Source organism: Mirounga angustirostris, unplaced genomic scaffold (genome assembly GCF_029215605.1).
Source record: "Mirounga angustirostris isolate CCGP_5_RB_7025 unplaced genomic scaffold, mMirAng1.0.hap1 SCAF_11, whole genome shotgun sequence".
NCBI classification, from domain to species: Eukaryota; Metazoa; Chordata; class Mammalia; order Carnivora; family Phocidae; genus Mirounga; species Mirounga angustirostris.
Genome location: NW_026991719.1, coordinates 24,853,249 through 24,876,450, shown reverse-complemented (window position 1 = coordinate 24,876,450; position 23,202 = coordinate 24,853,249). Strand labels below are relative to the sequence as shown.

At 37.7% G+C, this 23,202-nt stretch overlaps 1 protein-coding gene across 1 annotated transcript in view; it reads right to left on the bottom strand.

The window, feature by feature from the left end:
* Nucleotides 1-23,202, bottom strand: part of IL1RAPL1 (interleukin 1 receptor accessory protein like 1) — a 677,053-nt gene that overhangs the window by 548,256 nt on the left and 105,595 nt on the right. Inside the window, exons 3-4 of the mRNA XM_064574807.1 lie at nucleotides 12,170-12,356; nucleotides 2,164-2,317 (exon numbers count right to left, since the gene is read on the bottom strand). Of these exons, the coding sequence (XP_064430877.1) occupies nucleotides 2,164-2,317; nucleotides 12,170-12,356 (341 nt within the window). The remainder of the gene's footprint in view (nucleotides 1-2,163; nucleotides 2,318-12,169; nucleotides 12,357-23,202) is intronic.

The window sequence follows — 23,202 nt, the reverse complement described above, 5'->3', positions numbered from 1 at the left end:
ACACTAAAGCAAGGTTACGAAAAAAGAGATCTTCCCAATAGACTTATTAATACCTAAAATGTATTCTAATACATACCATTTCAAATTATTAGTCATGGATCTCTCCCATTCACCCCAAATTTCATATATATACAAAACTTGGCTTTATAACTTATATGCCCAAATCAATGTCACAGGTAAGGCCGCTTAAATTAGATGTATTCGGGATAATCAGTTGAATGAAAACTTTCACCTACTTCCTCTTAGATAATAAAGAATAATTATTCCTTCTTTTCAAGTGAAGAAAAGGAGATATTTTTGGAGAAATGAAGTTAGGAAAATATAGTTGCCCTGGGTAGCATTGAAAAGAAAATAATTCTATTATTGGTTATACAAAATAGCCTCATTTAAGTCATTTCACCATTTGGGACCCAATTTCTAGTCTCTGTGAGATTTTTTGCATCACCTCTTACTAGATAGTGGTTTAGTATTCTAATGTTTCTAGAAAGGGAAGAAATGTGCGTACCAAGGATTAGCTCTATACTCCAAAGAATAAAGACTAGGAGTATATTCTATATTCTTTATGGAATAGATTCTTTTCAGTATATTTTTAAATTCCTTTGTCTCTAAACCTACTCTTGGAAAATCTACTTCAATATAGATTGAAAGCAAAAAATAAATAATAAAACCTCAATACTTATTGTAAAGAAGACCCAAGTATAAACAATTATATTTTTCATTGTTCCATGAAAAAGACAGGGAGGTAAAGTGATAAAGTTTTAAATGTAATTTTCTACACAGAGACCTATCAAACACAGCAAAACTGAAAACCAAACTACTTAAAAATCACACACATGCATACCATATGTACATAATGTGAGACTGAATGTGTGTTTACTATTTAGATATATATTCCAAGTGGCAATTATTTACTGGGTCTAATATTTATCAAAGGCATTACCAAAGAGTACCTTATTTATTTAACCAAATTTTCTTTAGATCAGAATAATTACTATTCATCAAATGGATTTCTTGAAATTGAATTGTAGTTTTTAAATCTAAATATATCATAATTTCAAAGTTTGAAAGAAAAGACAATTATTATAAGATGAAGGTGACTGCCACAAAACACTTCTCATATACAGGAAAATTATATTAAGTAAACCAATGAACAAATGAAAATCTCTTTAAAGTATATGATATCCTTTTCAACTTATTTGTATATATTTCATAAATATGATTGTGCAAAAAGTCACCAAGAAGAATCTCAGTAAGATGAGAACAATGTCTCTAACTCTCTAATACTGCTCTTGTTTCTCCCCCACCTTCTTCCCCTCTTAGAACCACTTTTAGAGATGCAAACTATAAAGTAAAAAAAGGTATGAAAACAATATGTTACATGACATAAAATGGCCAAAATGTACATTTGGATATAATTCTGTATTATACAAACTGGTCTCATTCAGCTTACGTTACCTCATTAGATCCTTGCAAAACTCCTATGAACTATACAAGGCAAATTTTATCAATGCCATTTTATACATGAAGAAACTGATATTGCGAAGGTTGTGGTGATTCCAATAAGGTCATGTGACTAGTGAGCTGTAGATTCACGATTATAGAAAGAGTTCTGAATCTTGTTCTCATGCCCTTCTACCTTAGCAACCAGAGACAGGAATGACACCATTCACTGCATCTCATGCAATTATTCAATTATTGCCCCTGCAGTTATGTTATTTTCAAGTTCATGAGAACATATATATAAGATTTATAGAGTGAAAAATCAATAAAATAGTAATTTTTCTAATTTGGAGCAAGACAGGAAGACAGAGGTAGATTTCAAATATTCTATTTCAACACCTTAGAAAATGTTTCCAAAAATGATACCAGTATAAAATATAAGCATAATTTTCTGAAAATGTAAACTCACTATTTCAAGTACTTTCAAAAGCTAACATTTTTATAATTTCCTAAGCATATTTTCTTTGACCTTTCAAATCCATTTCAGCACAAGATGATTTAAAAGCAAGGAAGAATAAATTTAACCTTATAGGAATCCACTCAGCATTTGGTTAAGTACTTATTTCATTGCATAGATTTGAAAAACTCAATATGCAGCACAAAAAGTAAATGTAAAATGGTAGTTTCTTTACTTGCAAATGAAATATTGAAGACTATGATTACCTGTAACAGTTAATTCAGTAGTTCTTCTCACAACAAAGCCTCCATATTTTAATTCACAGGTGTAATTTCCAATGTCATCTTCTCTGACTTCTCTTATAAGCAGTGTATCTCTTTTGAATACAATACTTGGCCTCCATGTTTTTGTCCTACATTCCTGCATGAAAAACACAGAATTTCTGTAGTAAGTATAATAACTGAGAAACAGAGAAAAATATTTTAAATAACTAAACCAAAAGCTTCTAAAGTTATCTTTTAAAGGGCTAAAGAGTTTGGGATTAATTCTAAAAATTTTCATACCTTCTCCACATCTCCTGGAAATCAGGTACCTCAATTGAAAAGAGTTTTTTTTTTTTTTTTTAGCAAGAGTCACTTTTTTTTTTCTTAGAAAGAGAGAGAGCGCGCGCAACCAGGTGCATGTGTGGGGGAGGGGCAAAGGGAAGTGGGAGAGAGAATCCTAAGGAGGCTTCACATGAGGCTCTGCACTGGGCTCAATTTCAGGACTGAGAGATCATGACCGGAGCCAAAATCAAGAGTCAGATGCTTAACCAACTGAGCCACCCAGGCACCCCTAGCAAAAGTCAGTTTATTAACTTCTAAGATTAGTGTCTCTAAATCAGATATATATTGATTTAGAAGATATAAGAAAAGGGACACTTGTTAAGATTACTCCTAACATCATTTTTAGAAGCAAATACTCCACATTTGATGACTGTGAAATTAGCCATCTTGATACTTGATACTGATAGCATAAAATATATTATTTTAGTGTAAAGTAGAAAATTAATTCTGTAGCAGAAAATGCTTCTATTTCAATATTTTAAATCTTCTAATACTACATTTAGAAAAAATTCTCTCTTTATAGCATGTGTGTTTTACAATTTGTGAAAGAAATGGCCAACATTTATATACAAGGTCTTTACAGGACCAGAAATACCGATTTTCATTGTTGATGGGTCTATCAAACTATGGCCTCTAAATTAAGCTATGGATTATAATGATGTTGGCTCATTGGTTCTGGCTTTCTGCCAAAACAGAAGTCTATTTCCTTTAGCCAGATTTGAAATCAATGCCATGAGGACAAAATAGCTTTAAGGCCTTTGACACTGTTCAGAGGTAGCATTATTTCTAAAAATATTTTGCCAAATCAAATTTTTCCAGACTATTATTTTGATTATGTGGTTCAATGCCTTCATATACCTGGGAGACAGATATCCAGTTATTTCAGAACAAAAAATACATCTCATATCCTATTAGTTGCATAAACTGTCATAACTGCAAAAGTAATATACTGAACACTGAATATATACTGTCTTGACTATGGAAAAATAATTTGGATTGTTGCAAGACTTTCAAGTTCCATACATACTGCATCTCCTCCCATCACTCTATTAGAGATAGTCTTTTCTTTTTTTAAATTTTATTATGTTATGTTAATCACCATACATTACATCATTGGTTTTTGATGTAGTGTTTCAATATTCATTGTTTGCGTATAACACCCAGTGCTCCATTCAATATGTGCCCTCTTTAATACCCATCACCAGGCTAACCCATCCCCCCACCCTCCTCCCCTCTAGAACCCCCAGTTTGTTTTTCAGAGTCCACAGTCTCTCATGGTTCATCTCCCCCTCCGATTCCCCCCCTTCATTTTTCCCTTCCTACTATCTTTTTTTTTTTTAACATATATTATTTGTTTCAGAGGTACACGTCTGTGACTCAACAGTCTTACACAATTCACAGCGCTCACCATAGCACATACCCTCCCCAATGTCCATCACCCAGCCACCCCATCTCTCCCAACCCCCACCACTCCAACAACCCTCCGTTTGTTTCCTGAAATTAAGAATTCTTCATATCAGTGAGATCATATGATACATGTCTTTCTCTGATTGACTTATTTCGCTCAGCATAATACACTCCAGTTCCACCCACATTATTGCAAATGGCAAGATTTCATTCATTTGATGGCTGCATAATATTCCATTTTGTGCACACGCGCACGTGTGTGTGTGTGTGTGTGTGTGTATCACATCTTCTTTATCCATTCATCTGTTGATGGACATCTTGGCTCTTTCCATAGTTTGGCTATTGTGGACATTGCTGCTATAAACATCGGGGTGCACGTACCCTTTCGGATCCCTACTTTTGTATCTTTGGGGTAAATACCCAGTAGTGCAATTGCTGGATCATATGCTAGCTCTATTTTCAACTTTTTGAGGAACCTCCATACTGTTTTCCAGAGTGGCTGTACCAGCTTACATTCCCACCAACAGTGTAAGAGGGTTCCCTTTCTCTGCATCCCCACCAACATCTGTTGTTTCCTGACTTGTTAATTTTAGCCATTCTGACTGGTGTGAGGTGGTATCTCATTGAGGTTTTGATTTGGAATTCCCTGATGCCCAGAGATAGTGAGCACTTTTTCATGTGTCTGTTGGCCATTTGGATGTCTTCTTTGTAGAAAAGTCTGTTCATGTCTTCTGCCCATTTCTTGATTGGATCATTTGTTCTTTGGGGGTTGAGTTTAAGAAGTTCTTTATAGATTTTGGATACTAGCCCTTTATCTGATATGTCATTTGCAAATATCTTCTCCCATTCTGTCGGTTGTCTTTTGGTTTTGTTGACTGTTTCTTTTGCTGTGCAGAAGCTTTTTATCTTGATGAAGTCCCAATAGTTCATTTTTGCCCTTGCTTCCCTTGCCTTTGGTGATGTTTCTAGAAGAAGTTGCTGCGGCTGAGGTCGAAGAGGTTGCTGCCTGTGTTCTCCTTCAGGATTTTGATGGACCCCTGTCTCACATTTACGTCTTTCAACCATTTTGAGTCTATTTTTGTGTGTGGTGTAAGGAAATGGTCCAGTTTCATTCTTCTGCATGTGGCTGTCCAATTTTCCCAACACCATTTGTTGAAGAAACTGTCTTTTTTCTATTGGACATTCTTTCCTGCTTTGTTGAAGATTAGTTGACCATAGAGTTGAGGGTCCATTTTTGGGCTCTCTATTCTGTTGCATTGATCTATGTGTCTGTTTTGGGGCCAGTACCATGCTGTCTTGATGATGACAGCTTTGTAATAGAGCTGGAAGTCCGGAATTGTGATGCCACCAGCTTTGCTTTTCTTTTTCAACATTACTCTGGCTATTTGGGATCTTTTCTGGTTCCATACAAATTTTTGGATTATTTGTTCCATTTCTTCGAAAAAAGTGGATGATATTTTGATGGGGATTGCATTAAATGTGTAGATTGCTCTAGGTAGCATTGACATCTTCACAATATTTGTTCTTCCAATCCATGAGCATGGAACGTTTTTCCATTTCTTTGTGTCTTCCTCAATTTCTTTCATGAGTATTTTATAGTTTTCTGAGTACAGATTCTTTGCCTCTTTGGTTAGATTTATTCCTAGGTATCTTATGGTTTGGGGTGCAATTGTAAATGGGATCGACTCCTTAATTTCTCTTTATTCTGTCTTGTTGTTGGTGTATAGGAATGCCACCGATTTCTCTGCGTTGATTTTACATCCTGCCATTTTACTGAATTCCTGTATGAATTCTAGCAGTTTTGGGGTGCAGTCTTTTGGGTTTTCCACATAAAGCATCATATCATCTGCAAAGAGCGAGAGTTTGACTCCTTCTTTGCTGATTCGGATGCTTTTTCTTTTTGTTGTCTGATTGCTGTGGCTAGGACTTCCAGTACTATGTTGACTAGCAGTGGTGATAGTGGACATCCCTGCCATGTTCCTGACCTTAGGGGGAAAGCTCTCAGTTTTTCCCCATTGAGAATGATATTTGCTGTGGGTTTTTCATAGATAGCTTTTATGATATTGAGGTATGTACCCTCTATCCCTATATTCTGAAGCGTTTTGACCAAGAAAGGATGCTGTACTTTGTCAAATGCTTTTTCTGCAACTATTAAGAGGATCAAATGGTTCTTGTTGTTTCTTTTATTAATGTATTGTATCACATTGAGTGATTTGCAGATGTTGAACCAACCTTGCAGCCCAGGAATAAATCCCACTTGGTCGTGGTGAATAATCCTTTTAATGTACTGCTGGATCCTATTGGCTATATTTTGGTGAGAATTTTTGCATCCATGTTCATCAGGGATATTGGTCTGTAGTTCTCCTTTTTGATGGGGTCTTGGTCTGGTTTTGGGATCAAGGTAATGGTGGCCTCACAAAACGAGTTTGGAAGTTTTCCTTCCATTTATATTTTTTGGAACAGTTTCAGAGGAATAGGTATTAGTTCTTCTTGAAATGTTTGGTAGAATTCCCCTGGGAAGCGATCTGGCCCTGGGCTGTTGTTTGTTGGGAGATTTTTGATGACTGCTTCAATTTCCTTAGTGGTTCTAGGTCTGTTCAGGTTTTCTATTTCTTCCTGGTTCAGTTTTGGTAGTTTATACATCTCTAGGAATGCATACATTTCTTCCAGATTATCTAATTTGCTGGCATAGAGTTGCTCATAATATGTTCTTATAATTGTTTGTATTTCTTTGGTGTTGGTTGTGATCTCTCCTCTTTCATTCATGATTCTATTTAGGTCCTTTTTCTTTTCTTTTTGATAAGTCTGGCCAGGGGTTTATCAATCTTATTAATTCTTTCAAAGAACTAGCTCCTAGTTTCGTTGATCTGTTCTACTGTTCTTTTGGTTTCTATTTCATTGATTTCTGCTCTGATCTTTATTATTTCTCTTCTCCTGCTGGGTTTAGGCTTTATTTGCTGTTCTTTTTCCAGCTCCTTTGGGTGTAGGGTTAGGCTGTGTATTTGAGACCTTTCTTGCTTCTTGAGAAAGGCTTGTATTGCTATATACTTTCCTTTTAGACCACTTTTGCTGCATCCCAATGATTTTGAACAGTTGTGTTTTCATTTTCATTTGTTTCCATGGATTTTTTAAATCTTCTTTAATTTCCTGGTCAACCCATTCATTCTCTAGTAGGAAGCTCTTTAGCTTCCATTTATTTGAGTTCTTGCCGACTTTCCTCTGTGTTTAAGTTCTAGTTTCAAAGCATTGTGGTCTGAAAATAGGCAGGGAATGATCCCAGTCTTTTGGTACTGGTTGAGACCTGATTTGTGACCTAGGATGTGATCTATTCTGGAGAATATTCCATGGGCACTAGAGAAGAATGTGTTTTCTGTTGCTTTGGGATGGAATGTTCTGAATATGTCTGTGAAGTCCATTTGGTCCAGTGTGTCATTTAAAGTCTTTATTTCCTTGTTGATGTTTTGCTTAGATGATCTGTCCATTTCAGTCAGGGGGGTGTTAAAGTCCCCTACTATTTTATTGTTGTCGATGTGTTTTTTTGCTTTTGTTATTAATTGCCTTATATAATTGGCTGCTCCCATGTTAGGGGCATAGATATTTACAATTGTTAGATCTTCTTGTTGGATAGACCCTTTAATTATGATATAATGTCCTTCCTCATCTCTTATTATAGTCTTTGGTTTAAAATCTAATTTGTCTGATATAAGGATTGCCACCCCAGCTTTCTTTTGGTGTCCATTAGCATGGTAAATGGTTTTCCACCCCCTCACTTTCAACCTGGAGGTGTCTTTGGGTCTAAAATGAGTCTCTTGCAGGCAGCATATCGATGGGTCTTGTTTTTTAATCCAATCTGATAGCCTGTGTCTTTTGATTGGGGCATTTAGCCCATTTACATTCAGGGTAACTATTGAAAGATAGGAATTTAGTGCCATTGTATCGCCTTTAAGGTGACTGTTACTGTATATTGTCTGTGTTCCTTTCTGGTCTATGTTACTTTTAGGCTCTCTCTTTGCTTAGAGGACCCCTTTCAAGATTTCTTACAGGGCTGGTTTGTGTTTGAAAATTCCTTTAGTTTTTGTTTGTCCTGGAAGCTTTTTATCTCTCCTTCTATTTTCAATGACAGCCTAGCTGGATATAGTATTCTTGGCTGCATATTTTTCTCATTTAGTGCTATGAATATATCATGCCAGTCCTTTCTGGCCTGCCAGGTCTCTGTGGATAGGTCTGTTGCCAGTCTAATGTTTCTACGATTGTAGGTTACAGATGTCTTATCCCGAGCTGCTTTCAGGATTTTCTCCTTGTCTCTGAGACTCGTAAGTTTTACTATTAGATGTCAGGGTGTTGCCTATTTGTATTGATTTTGAGGGCGGTTCTCTGTGCTTCCTGGATTTTGATGCCTGTCTCCTTCCACAAATTAGGGAAGTTCTCTGCTATAATTTGCTCCAATATACCGTCTGCCCCCCTCTCTCTCTCTTCTTCTTCTGGGATCCCAATTATTCTAATATTGTTTCATCTTATGGTATCACTTATCTCTTGAATTCTGCCCTCGTGATCCAGGAGTTGTTTATCTCTCTTTTTCTCAGCTTCTTTATTTTTCATCATTTGGTCTTCTATACTACTAATTCTCTCTTCTGCCTCATTTATCCTAGCAGTTAGAGCCTCCATTTTTGATTGTACCTCATTAATAGCCTTTTTGATTTTGACTAAGTTAGATTTTAGTTCTTTTATTTCTCCAGAAAGGGTTTCTCTAATATCTTCCATGCTTTTTTCAAGTCCAGCTAGCATCTTTATAATCGTCATTCTGAACTCTAGTTCTGACATCTTACTAATACCCATATTGATTAGGTCCCTGGCAGTCGGTACTGCCTCTTTTTCTTTTCTTGAGGTGATTTTTTTCCGTGTTGTCATTTTGTCCAGAGGAGAACAGATGAATGAGAGAACAAAATGGTAACAGGGTAAGAATGACCCCAGAAAAATATACGCTAAACAAATGAGAAGAGACCCGAAACCAGGGGAAAAGAAATGGAAAGAAAGAAGAAAGAAAAAAAAAGGAAAAGAAAAAGTTAAGAAAAAAGAATATGATCAAATATGATCAGGCTGATGAATAGATCAGTGCCACACATTAGATTTTGGGTGTATTTTGGTCTGTTAGAAGAAACTGCCTCCCAAAATTTTAAAGAAAGAAAAGCTTATATATGCATAAAAATAAGGGTAAATATGATGAAGGGATGGATGAAGGGATGGAATATGACTTTAAAGATGATAATTATAAAAGATTTTATAATTAAGACAAGAAGTTGGTTGAAAAAAGAGAGAAGAGAAATAAAAAAAAAAAGGGAGAGAATGTGATCAGGCAGGATACTAGAACAAAGCCATACACTAGAGATTTAGGGTATACTTTGGTCTGTTAGAAGAAACTGTATCCCAAAATTTTAAAGAGAGAACAACTTATATATATACCAAAAATAAGGTTAACTACTCTGAAGGGATAGAATATGACTCTAAAAATGAAAAATAAAGAAGATTTTTAAAAAGGGATTGATAGGGGCAACTGGATGGCTCAGTCCTTAAGCGTCTGCCTTTGGCTTGGGTCCTGATCCCAGGGTCCTGGGATTGAGCCCTGCATCGGGCTCCCTGCTCAGCGGGAATCCTGCTTCTCCCTCTTCTACTCCCCCTGCTTATGTTCCCTCTCTGTGTTTTTCTCTGCCAAATAAATAAATAAAATCTTTTTAAAAAAAGGGATTGATAAGATGTTGGTTGAAAAAGGGAAAAAGAAAAATTCAAAAAGAAAAAAAAGAAAATTAAAAAAATTAACTTTAAAAGACTAAATAATCAGGGGGAAAAAGCCATGAATTCTATGTGCAGTATTCCCCTAGCGCTGGTGTTCTGCTGTTCTCATTAATTGGTAAACTTGGTCTTGGCTGGCTGTTCTTGCTGATCTTCTGGGGGAGGGGCCTGTTGCCATGGTTCCCAAATGTCTTTGCCAGAGGCGGAATTGCCCCGTCCTTGCTGGTCTGGGCGAAGTAATCTACTTGGGTTTGCTCTCGGGAGATTTCGTTCCCTGCAAGCTTTCCGTACAGCTTTGGAGGAGGAGACTGAAACTGGCGGCCTCCCAATCTCCGCCCCAGAGGAGTCGAGAACTCGGGGCCCCCCTCCTCAGTGAGCCCCCAGAGAAAGGTAGTCAATCACTCCCGTCTCCCTGGTCTCCGGCCGCACTCCGTGCTCACCCAGCCTGTGACCGAGCGTTTCTATCTCTGGCACCCGACCCCGTGTGGAGTCTCCAAACGCAGCAGATTCCTGTGGTGAGCTCTCCCGTGCTGCTCCTCCCGGGGGAGGAAGAGGAGTTTCCCCAGATCTGCCGCTTGTTGGGTCCCTGCTGGAGAAGCAGTGGCCTGACTGTGTCACAGATCACGGTTTATGGCAACCCCAAGCTAAGAGCCTATGCCTCGGCTCTGTCTCTGCAGCCGGCTTCCCCGCTCTGATCCCTGGGAGATCTGCTGCACTCAGGCACCCCCGGTCTTTCTGTGACCCTGCGGGTCCTGAGATCACACTGTATAACTGAGATCAATTGTATAAACTAGCTATGAACATAAATACAACACTGTTCCACCCCCTGCTTAGCCACTGGAGTGACGTCCCTCAGCGGAGCAGACTTCTAGAAGTTCCAATTTTGTGCTCCGCTGCTCTATCACTTGCCAGAAGCGGCCAACGGAGGCCCCTCCCCCACTGTCTATCCTCCCAAATATCGCCTTGGATTCACTTCTCCGCACGACCTACCTTCCAGAAAGTGGTCGCTTTTCTGTTCAGAGAGTTGTTGCTATTCTTTTCTTTGATCCTCTGTTGAGTTCGTAGGTGTTCAGAATGGTTTGATCCCTATCCAGCTGAATTCCTGGGACCAGACGAAATTTAGGTCTCCTACTCCTCCACCATCTTGCTCCTCCCTCCTACTAGTGAAAGTCTTTATAGCTAAAGGTCACAATGATTGGGGTGATGATGGAAATATGACTAAAGGAGCAATGTGAGGCTACCCATTTTAAATATTGTGTGTGCATGTGTGCATGTGTAGAAGAAGTGAGTATATTACTTATAAATACACATTAAATACAAATAAATACACATTACTACTAGAAAACATCTGTTCTTAGAGAACTTTGGGTCAAACTCCCCTAATCCCTCTCCCTTTGAGGCAATAATCAGGGCTTGCTAAGAATCTGCTTGTGGAAAGCAGGCAAACCACTGAGAATCAGGGTGAGAAATACACAAGTAAAAAAGGGGAAAAAATAAACCTCATCTGTGCAGAAACAGAGCTCAGTGAGGCTAATATTTGAGGGCTGTTTGACAGTGTCTAAGATAGAAATTCAATGGAAAAGTAGGAAAATATTTAAAGATTTGTTTCTTGTTTAATTTCTCATAAGTTTTGAAGTCATGACATACTGGTATTGGTGGATCTAGTTACTAAGAGGTCATGCTTCCTACATTCCTATTTCCAGGGAGTTGAACAAAGCAAATTTTATACTAGTACTCTTTAAATCATGGATATAATACTCCAGAAAAATATTCATATCACCTATATTGTATTTTCTTGATTACACTCAATAACAAAAGTTTCTTTGATGGTATAAATAAGCTGAAGGGTACATTCTCATCTTAAATTTTGGAGAAAGTCAATTATGTGATAGGAAGGACAAGGGTTGGATTATTCTCCTTAAGTCTAAAGTTTCTTTTGATTTTTGAAAAAAGTTTATCTAGCACTATTTTTATAATATTATGAATTTTCAGCAGGTTTTTAAAAATATATATGCTTTTATATAAAAAGGTTTGGAATATACACAAAGATATTTCCATTAAACAGAACATTTCAATAAAGCTATTGTAACATTTTTTCATAGAAGTAAATCAATCCTTTCCTTGTTTGGAAACATTAGGAGTGTTTATATGAAGAGCTCTGAAATGAATACTTAATGTATTTTAGTTCCTGGAATTATCAACACAGATTATAATGCACTTGAACAAACTGTATAAACTAGCTATGAACATAAATACAACAGCTTATTGCAATGGATCACCGATACAAATACTGACTAGCATTTATCAAAGCTATTGGTTTGAAAACTTATACTAACCAGCACAACCTGCTGTAGTATTTTAGGAGGGCAGAGCTGAAGTTCATCATACCCATGTAACTTTTTTATCCAAATTGTCCAAGAATAAGATACACGTTAGTCTATTTATAAGGAACAAAATCATTCACAGTACATACCTTATACCATAGGATTTCAGGTTCTCTGGTTGGTAGTAAAAAATCTTCAATGTCACGGCATGAAATTTCCTTGCTTTTGCTAAGTTCAGCTTTGTCAAAGTATTTCATTTTGGAATTGTAGCAGAGTCCAGTGTCATTTTCACCCACTGTCAGCGAGATGGATACTTTCATACAGTAAGTGGAATTTCTGTAATGAAGCAGAATAAATAGGTGGTCTGGTGTGAACAAAAAGTGAATGCTGCCAGGCAGTATGTTTTCTTCACTACAACGGACAGACACAGAGACACAGAAGGAGAGAAAGACAAAGAGAGAGAGAGAGAGAGACGAGGAGGAGAGGGAGGGAGTAAAGCAAAAAACTCCACTGATTAATTAATGTTATGGTATCACGGCTTAGTCCACAGGGCTCTCTCTTGTCACTCAGCTAAACAATGCTTAGTTCTGTGAAACCATTAGTATATTTTCTATTTGCTGGAAAAAATTTCGTATTATATACAAGTGTGGTTTGAAAATATACTCAATAGGGATTTCTGTATCTAGAAAAGCAGAAAAAATATAGGAAGATTTAGGTCAGGCAGGAAGTCAACCTAGGGTTTATGCTAAACTTGGCAAACTCAACAGAGAAGTAGAAAAAGTAAATGATCTATTAAGCATAATGGAAGGAGAAGATAAGGCTGCTCAATTCTTACAGTACTGGTTGTCTTGATAAGTGGAGAGCTTATCGATGAATATGGGAAGAAAACAGTCTTGGATAAAAATATGGCAAGCTCACTATCTTTACAGACTGAAACTCATTTGGGTTGAGACCTGGAGTCCAGGTTGTCAGACGAGAGAAATATTCTGATGTATTATGTAAGGACAACCCCACCCTGATAGATTCTACAGAATCAGTTCATTAAATCAGCGTTTCATTTTACAACTGGTTGGTTCCTAAGTCAGGTTTATAACTTGAAATACATGAGAATAGAAATCATGTTCAGAAATCTCTTTGGAAGAGTTGGACCAAAGGAAGTTTTCTTGTAAACTGCACTATTTCTGTTTGCTCTTTATGTCTCTGGACATTCAATGAACACTGCTATGGGTCAGGCATGGTGACGTAGGCAGTGAGAATAAAGAGAAGTATAAAAGATCAAATTCAAGGTTTTGTACAGAATGTCTTACTTGGTAAGTGCCCAATGCCTCAATTGTATACTTGGCCATCAAAGTCCTGGATTTGAGTTTTACTGCTTACTATTTCTGTAACTTTAGGCAACTCATTTAATCCCTTGGAACCTTAGGTGGGGAGTAGGACAACACGTGTCTGCATAGTAAATGTGATACTGAATTAAAATCTGTTTGGCCTGTTACTGGTGCTCAGTAATGTTGGCTCTTCTCACTCCACACTGGTGTACAGAGATCACAGCCCCCAAGCCCTCCTCCTTATTCAGCCAAGACGCTTGACATTTAAGCAGCTCCTTGATTTAAATTCTTGCTTTTTTTAAAAAAAAAAATGCCTATATGACATGACGAGAATTGCCAGAAAATAGCTAGGTTGGTTATGGTATAATAAAAAATATATTTGGTCTTGGTTCCTGGCACAGATTTCCTGAAACTCTTAGAACTCCCTGAGTGATAGGAGTGTCTTTTGTTATTCAAAAGGAGCCACTTTTAATTACCCTTGAGTTTATGCTAAAGAGATGCCTTGGGGTGAAGCCCCTAGAAAGCCTCGGAATGGGGATGGTTACCAGAAAGACCAAATGTGCAGAAGGTTGGAATTTTTAACTCTACCCACTGACCTTCAGACAAGGGGGCAGGAATTTCAGGTTAGGCTCTATTAAAAACCCTAGAAAGAAAAGATTTGATGAGTTTGGGTTGATGAACACATGGAGGTGCTGGGAGGGTGGCATGCCTAGAGATGGCAAGGAAGTTCTGGGCCTCTTCCTCTACCCTTTGCCCCACACATCTCTTCCATCTGACCGATTATTTCTATCCTTTGAAATATCCAACAATAGTAAGTAAACTGTTTGAGTTTTGTGAGCCATTCTAGCAAATGACTGAATCCAAGGAGGGGGTTGTGAGAACCTCTGATTTATAGTCAGTCTGTCAGAAGCACAGGTGACAATCTGGACTTGCAATTGCTTGTGGGATTGTGTCCTTAATCTGTGGGGTGTGATGTTATCTTTAAGTAGATAGTGTCAGAATAGATTTGAACTGTAGCATATCCAGCTGGTGTTGCAAAACTGCTTGGTGTGGGAAAAAAACCCCACATACCTGGTATCAGAAGCACTAAGAATAGGGGAGAAAAGTAGAGTTTTCCTTTATAGTTATTTGTTCAGCTTTATATTGGGTAACAAAGAAAATTGCCACAAAACTATTATGTAGACTTATTTAATGTGATGTCTCTACCTTCATGTAATAGGCTACAAGCAGATCTAAAATACTTTATAGGTGGGGGGCGCTCACGTGGCTCAGTTGGCTGAGTGTCTGACTCTTGATTTCAGCTCAGGTCCTGATCTCAGGGTCGTGAGATCGAGCCCCTCGTTGGGCTCCACACTGGGCGTGGAACTTGCTTAAGATTCTCTCTATCTTTCTCTCCCTCTGCCCTTCCCCCTCCTACCTACCTACGCTACCACAGTAGTGTCAAAGAAAGAAACAAGTCTTCAAAATTTGTGATACCTGGTTGTCTTAAGGAACGAGTAAGAATATGGCAATTTTATTTTTTATTTTTTTTTAAAGATTTTTTATTTATTTATTTAACAGAGAGAGAGAGACAGAGAGGGAACACAAGCAGGGGGAGTGGGGGAGGGAGAAGCAGATTCCCTGCAGAGCAGGGAGCCCGATGCGGGGCTTGATCCCAGGACCCTGGGATCATGACCTGAGCTTCGAAGGCAGATGCTTAACGACTGAGCCACCCAGGCGCCCGAATATGGCAATTTTAACAAAGGCTATTTCAGGGAACAGTATGCACAAAGGCTTGAAGACATGCAACAACTTGATGTGGTTGGAGGAAATGCAAATAATTTGGTGTGGCTGGATTAGTTAAAAAGGAACAGCAGGAACTGAGGCTGGACAGCTGTTCAGAAGCCTGAAGGAGCAGCATGTAAGCCACAGCAGAATGTGGACTTTAGGCTGGGAAGTGAAGACATTTGGATTTTGGAAAGATTTTTCAGATCACAGTGATTAAAATGGATTGGAGAGAAGAGAGGACTAAGTGCAGTGAGACAATAAGAAAGGAACATCATTCATTCAGGAGAAAAATGGCAGCTCCAAAGGCAATGACCATTGAGACAAAAGGAGGAATCATGTTCAAATTATATTTAAGATACAGAATCACTATGACAGGAAGGAGCTAAGGAAAGAGAGGTATCCAAGATGATGAAAAGATTCTCTCAGATGAGTATAGGAAAAGTAGAGTCAATCTCTCAGCATGGAAAATACGGAAAAAGAAACAGCTTTGAGAGAAAAGAAAGTGTGCTAAATTTTAGCTTGGGCTTCACACCCAAGTAGAAAAAATAGCCTCTTTGGGTTTGCCAGAAATATTGCTCATGCATTATTTATTAATTTTACTCCAGCACAGACTAGAGCATGCTCTTCACAGGCTCATTTTAAGATAATATTTTCAGAAAAAATAATTACCTAAGTTAAAGCAATTAACTATCCTAGGACACATTCCAATGTGTAGTAAGAAAATATGCACGTTTTAGAATAATCCTGATATTTGTACACATTAGAATTCTTAAAGAACAGACTTTTCTAAGAATCCAATCAGTGAATTCTAAATTTGAACACTCCATATTAATCTTTTAAACTCATGAGTCTTAGGTTTTCTTTCTCCTCAAACTATTGATTGCTGTTGTTTGTTTTCGTATACCTTCTTTTACCAAATGCCAGACATGTGTTATACAGACAGGGTTAAGAGCAAGATCTCCAAAACCCAACCATAAGAGGTTCAAATTCCAGCTCAATCACTGATTACTTTGGAAAATTAGGGAAAGTTACTTGAGTTCTTAGGTTTCCATTTCCTCATGCATATAAGGAGAAAATCATAATAAAGACCTCAGAGGTTGGTTTGGGAGTCAAGCATGTTAAAACATGGGAAGAGTTTAGGGCAGGGCCAGTCTTCTGGGGAGCACTCAGGAAGTGTTAGATCTTATCATCAGTACTACATCCCCTCTCCCTCTTTTCTTTAAATTTCCATTTTCCAGTCCAGCCACCCAGGTATGTTCAGAAGGTGGATGAGATAGACAACATGACCATGATGATGCCTTCACTTCTTTGGTGTTTAGTGTCAAGCATAAACATCCAGATAAATCCTTCTGTTTTTCATCTGGGATATCTGAGTGGGCTCGAGAAGAGTGAGTAACCTTGATGAAAAATACAGACTCCTCACCCCAGCCGCCCCCTTCTCCTCTTCTATAAATGCGACTGACCCCTATTTTCCAGAAAGGGGATCCAGAGGAGCACACCTTGGTATTCTTACTTTCTTGACTTTTATTTCTCAGCTCTATGAGGTGGCTGCTGATTTACAACTGTCTGGTAATGTCTGGAATTCCAGACTTCCCAGGATAACACTATTTCCAAATTACTTTCAATGTTTTAATACTTGTTTACTGTTTCCGTTCATCAGGAGGTGATTTAAAAAGCTAAAAATAAAGCAGCATCCAATGAACACTATAGTCCTATTTACTGAGAAGAGCTAACAGGAAGCAAGGAACTTGTGACACATTAATAAACATGTGATCCCCCTGAGGGGAATTACACACTCTCAAAGTAAAGAGCACCACCCGCCATTATCAAATCGGCAGCACGACCGCTATGGTACTGTGGCTCTGCACCATCAGGGAAATACCATGCAATGGGGTAAATGGGGTAAGGCGAATGCTCCTACAGGACGGACAGTGGAAATCATCAGCGTGTATTTACTCAGCTTCTATTGTTGAGAACAGGTGGGCTGCAATCTAGGCAACAAGTTAAATCATGACTGCTGGTTTCCATGTTAATAAAATGGCTAGAAAGACAGGATATACATGTATGTGGTGGAAACAGTTTTCTTAGCTGAGAGTCAACACTGAACTGTCCTCTCCAGGGAAGAAATGATATTATTGTGGATTAAAAAAAGACCTAGTTCAACCACACTTCAATAATACATAAAAAATACAACAATTAATTAATTTCTAAAAAGACCTAGTATTCTCTGGCAGAGGTGACCTGCAGTACACACCAAGGACACAGAATGTATTGTACAGACCAAAGTCCTGCAGATTTCTTTTGTCTCACCTGCTGAGGTTACAGCAAAGCAACCCAATGCCTAAAGAAGTCAACGACTTATCCAAGTTCTTCTATCAATTTAGTGGCAAAAATGGGATTAGAACTCACATCTCCTAACTTCTAATTCTAGATGCTACTGGAGATCATTAGTGCTGGGTCAGCACAGAAAAGCTATATATACATATATATTTCAGACTGTTTAAAACAAAAGAAAGTTACTCTTAAACCCTGGTTTTATGTGATTTTACACCCCCAAAGAGATGTCTTCTGGAGAAAGGGAGAATGTGATCTAACTTGGATTTCTCTGAAAATTTAGGTCCTTAAACTTCCCCAAATTTAATAAGGAACAAAAGGGAGCAAGCAACAGATCTTAAAAAAACATTATGGGTTTTTTCCCCCAGCTCTTTCTACTATGTACTTTTTACAAACTTACATACTTGTAAACAAGGAGGCTTGTGAAACAACTGCCTTAGAGTCCTGTCTTAAAAGGGAGGAAAACAACTATCTACCCTTAAACCAGTATAAAGATTGAGAACTAACAAATATATTTGAACATAATCAAGAGGCAAATATGTGACAAATATAAAATGAAAATAACTTCTGTAAGTACAGACTGTAGAAGTTAGTACAGGGCACTGAAGTGCTCCACACGTCTCTTAGCAGTTTGCTACCTTGACGGGGACAAGGGTTCTGAATTGGCATGCATGGGAGCTATCACATATTTCAAACTTCCTCTTTTACAGGATGACCACATTGCACAACTACAGATTGAAGTGCAGAAATGTGGGTGGTCCAGACAGGAGGTAAGAAAGAAAATGAGGTGTGAGAAGGGAAAGTTTGGGTATTACCTGATTAGCTGATACAGTATGATAAAAACCCTATGACGCCACACTGAAGGGTAGCACGGTTACAGTTACCCTGTAATCATACCTGCTATGCATGCTACTGTGTAGTGCTGAACATCTCTCTCCTACTCGAACAGAATTACCAGTAGCATGATTGTTAAATAGATCCTTAAACAGCATCCCTAGACCCTTGATCTGTCTGTTAATCCTCAGGTCCCTAGGGAAAATAATAACATTGCCATTGTAGTTGGAAATCTTTTCCCACATTATGAAGTGCTGAGAAAGACAAGGAATATGATCAACGTTTTTAAAGGATTAAGTTTTTCTCTACTTCTCTGTCTTATATGGTCTACTCTAACATTCACTGGTCATTTTTTAAGTCATACTCCTTTGCACAGAAGTGTTCTATAAAAATAAAAGCACACAGTATTTTTGGAATCGTCACAAATATTTGGGCATGGAAAGACAGCAGATCTGAAGGTTCTGTTAGTGCAGACCTGAGCAGAACTCAACTGTCGGGAAGGTGATTCCTTGACCACAAATTTGCCCATAGTGTCTAATCATTAGTGGTGAAAATAAAGTGTTAGGAATCAAAAATGTAAGGGTTAGATTATGGAGGGAACATCTTACAGTTTGTTAAGCCTTAAATATGCTTTGATAGTTTATTTCTTAATCTTAAAGCCTTCCAATTTTCTCTATTTTTATTTTTTTCTCTCCGTGTTTATGGTAATGTCTGAAGCTAAGCATGTGGCCCCTCTGTTATATCTTATCTTTCTTACACATATCATGCTTAGAGCTACTGGCACTAAATGTGAATTTGTTTGGATTAGGTTTTCTTTTGAGAAGAGCTCTGGAGAACCTATTGATTTAACTGTGCTTGAAATCAGCCCTTGTAAAAAGATTACAGGGAGACCATTGAGCAAGTGATAAGACTAAAAATGCCAGTTTATTGCCTTCTTATTTGAAATTCTGTTTTCCAAAAATATAACTGGTAAACTGAACTTCATCTACAGTCTTCTGCTAACTATATATTCAAAATAATGATCTCTGTCTTCTTTGGTGGCGAGTCATTAATATAATTTTGCCCTATCTGTTTTTCTTGCCTAAGATTCCTGAAACATTGCAGTTGAGAAGGCGTCGATGTATGGAAATCTAGTCCAGTATTTCTCTGAGTTATTCTTGGGCATAAGGACTTTTGAACTTCACAACTAGACCACATGGTCTCCTTCTTGACCTCTTAAGGGAGGAGGAAAGAAGGAGACAGACAAAAATAAAAACATGTCCCTGAAGAAAACTGAGTCCCAGGACGTGGGTTCAAGGTCACATAAATTATAAATAATTTCTTCAGGAAAGCCTATTCATCTTGCCCCTTTATTTTCCTCGAAACAATCTCAATTTGTAATCATTTATTTCCACTTATTTTTGCTGCCTCCTCTGTTAATATGTATTCTTCTCACAGTATATAAAATAAGGGAGTTAGCTATCTGCTATTTGGATTCCTGGAGGCCTATTTTTTTTAAACAGGTAAACTGCATACAACATAAACTTAACCATTAACCATTTGAACATGCACAATTTTCATTCAGTACATTCATAATGCTGTGCAACCTCTATCTCGTTCTATGACATTTTCATCATCCCAAAAAGAAACCCATAACTATTAGCAAGTGCTCCCTATTTCCCCATTCCCACAGCCCCTAGCAACCATCAGTCTGCTTTCTCTCTTCATGGATTTGCTTATTAGGACTATTTCATATAAAAGAAATCATATAGTGTGTGGATTTCTTTGTGTGTGTGTGTGTGTCTGGCTTCTTTCACTTAGCATAATGTGTTCAAGGCTTACGCACATTGTAGTATGCATCTGTACTTCATTCCTTTTTGTGGCTAATAGCCCAGTGTATAGATATACCAATATAGTTCATTTGTACATGAGCAGATGGACATTTGAGTTTGTTTCCACATTCTGGCTATTGAAAACAATGCTGCTATGAAGGTTCGTGTACAAATATTTGTTTGAGTTCCTTCTTTCAATACTTTTGGGAATATACCTAGGGGTGGAAATGTTGGGTCATGTGGTTATTCTATGTTTAATTTTTTGACAAATCAAGCACTTCTTTTTTTAATCTCTTAAGCTCTTTCCACCCTTCTGAATACCAGTTTCTGCTGGCACAGGGAGACTAAGGCAGTAGGCAAATGTGTTCACTGACTATTGTGGTTAAAGACTTACAAGGCCTAGTTATTTTTTTAAGTTAAGTGCCTAGTACAGTGCCAGGCATAGAGCAGGCACTCTCAATAAATATTTGTGAAATGAATGAAAAAATTAACTACTCGTTAAGGTCTATAGAGTTCTGATTACATTTCTCCTTTGCTCAATCCCTTTAAACAACTCTCATCTACACCCCCACCAAATGAGTTTTTGTCCCCTTTTGTTTTATGCTTCTTTGAAACAGCACACACTTCTTGGTAGTGGATGTGGCAAGAAAATGTGTCTTCCAGGTCCAGCAAAAAATAAAATAGAGCTATAAAGATTTTCTGGCATTGGCTATCTGCAATCACCTGATTATCTCATTCTCTCACCGTGTATGCAACAGACTTCCTTCTAACTGTAGTTGACCTTCTTGATTTGAAAGATAAGGAAAAGGGACAATAAATATGTGAGCCACATTTGGGTCAGTTGTAAATCACTTTTTTTCCTCTCCAAGCATCACCCAGGCAGCTTTTTTCTACAGTGAGCATAATAATAGTGCTTAGGCTATTAAATCTTGCTCCCAGGCTGCTGTAGAGAAGACGTGACTAAGGACCCAGATGTTGAGCTAATCATACACCCTACCTCCTCATTTTACAATGAGAATTCCATGGAAAGTTGTAACAGAGTAAAACAAAATCTATACTAACCTTTAAAGAAGTCAGAGAACTACCAGAGTTTGTTGAAATTTTACCCATTCACAAATACCTTTTTCAGAGTTAGATTAATAACATATAAACATAAGAAAACATGCTTTTCCCCCTGCGGTATAGAAACCAAATATGGACAATGTCAGGAAACAGACCTCTTAACCACCGGAGTTTCTTTTTTCCTGCTAATGTTTCTTTAAATATTTTCTAGATGTCATAATGGCATATGCTTTATTCAGTTTTACTTTGCAGGTCAATATTTCTTGATAATAGCTTTGCTTTCCTTAACTTAAGAAAAATACAATAAATAAAATTAACTGTGAAGATGGTAAATAATCTTAATTATTAAGGACAGTTATATCATATTTCTAATTACATGTATAAGACAAAAAACGAATCTATTCCATAAAATTGATCAGGTGCATATTTCCAGACTCTAGAGACTGGGGTCATTTCACACATACAATGCTTACCAAAATTCATGATCAGAGTTTCATGTAAAGAGTGACCTCTCTGAACTTAGCATATATAGAAACTAGCCTAATTTCTGCAGACACAAAAGGGAAAAAACAACACGCTTGTATACACAAAAACTCTTCCTCATCCAAGAGACTTTTGGAGGAAAAGTAAATGGAAGCCAGAAATGCTCCCTGAAAAGGAGACTGTGGCTACCACCCTTGACTCAACATGTTCATACCACCAGCTTGGTGCTCAAATGTGAAGGTAACATGTGAGCTCTTGCTTGCTTTTTCCACAACACTCTAATTTCACTTTTGAACTCTTTCACTGACTTTTCTCCTGTAATGGTTTGAGATACTTTCTTTCTATGTAAATTCAATATATCTCCTCTAACCCTTCCCAGAGCAAAGTCATGCCATTTGATAAAAACAAAATAAAACCATTAAGCCCAGCAGGGAACATACAACCTAACCTAGGCATGAACGTATAACATCATTTTATTAAATGAGTCAATTATTGCTTATCGAGCATTTAAAATTCATTAATTCAGTCAATACATATTTGTTGAGCAAAGACTAAGCGTCTGGCCCAGCTGGGGATAAAGCAGTGAGCAAGCAAAGTACTTGCTTTTATGGAGCTTATATTTCACTGAAATCAAATGGTGGAGGGAGGAATATTGTACAAAAAGCTTTAAACAGGGCGCCTGGGTGGCTCAGATGGTTAAGCGTCTGCCTTCGGCTCAGGTCATGATCCCAGGGTCCTGGGATCGAGTTCCGCATCGGGCTCCCTGCTCCTTGGGAGCCTGCTTCTCCCTCTGCTTCTCTCTCTCTGTGTGTCTCTCATGAATAAATAAATAAAATCTTTAAAAAAAAAATACCACTTCACAGACACTAGAATGGCTATTATAAAAGAAATGGAAAACAACAAGTTTTGGCAAAGATGTGGAAAAAATGGAACCCTAGTGCATCACTAGTAGGAATATAATGTGGTACAGCTGCAATGGAAAACCAGCTTGGCAGTTCCTCAGAAAGTTAAACACAGAGTTACCATATGATCTAGCAGTTCCACTCCTAGGTATATACCTAAAAGTATTGAAAGCAAGGACTTAAAGAGATACATGTGTATCAATGTTCATAGTAGCATTACTTACAATGCCAAAACATAGAAACAACTCAAAACTCTATCAAAATATGAATGGATAAACAAAATGTTGTATAAAATACAACAGAATATTATTTGGCCTTTAAAAAGAATGACATTTTGATACCTGATGCAACATGGATGAACCCTGAAAACATTATGCTAAGTGAAGTAAGTCAGACACAAAAGGACAAACATTGTATAACTCCATTTACATACCTAGAATTGGCAAATTCAAAGAGACAAAAGTAGAAGAGAAGTTACCTGAGCTGGGGGAAAGAGAGGAATGGGGAGTTGCTGTTTAATGGGTACAGAATTGGTTTGGAATGACAAAAAATTTCTGAAAATGGATAGTGGGGATGGTTGTACCACACTGTGAATGTACTTAATGCCACCAAAGCATACGATCAGAAATGGTTAAAATGGTAAATTTTATGTTGTGTATATTTT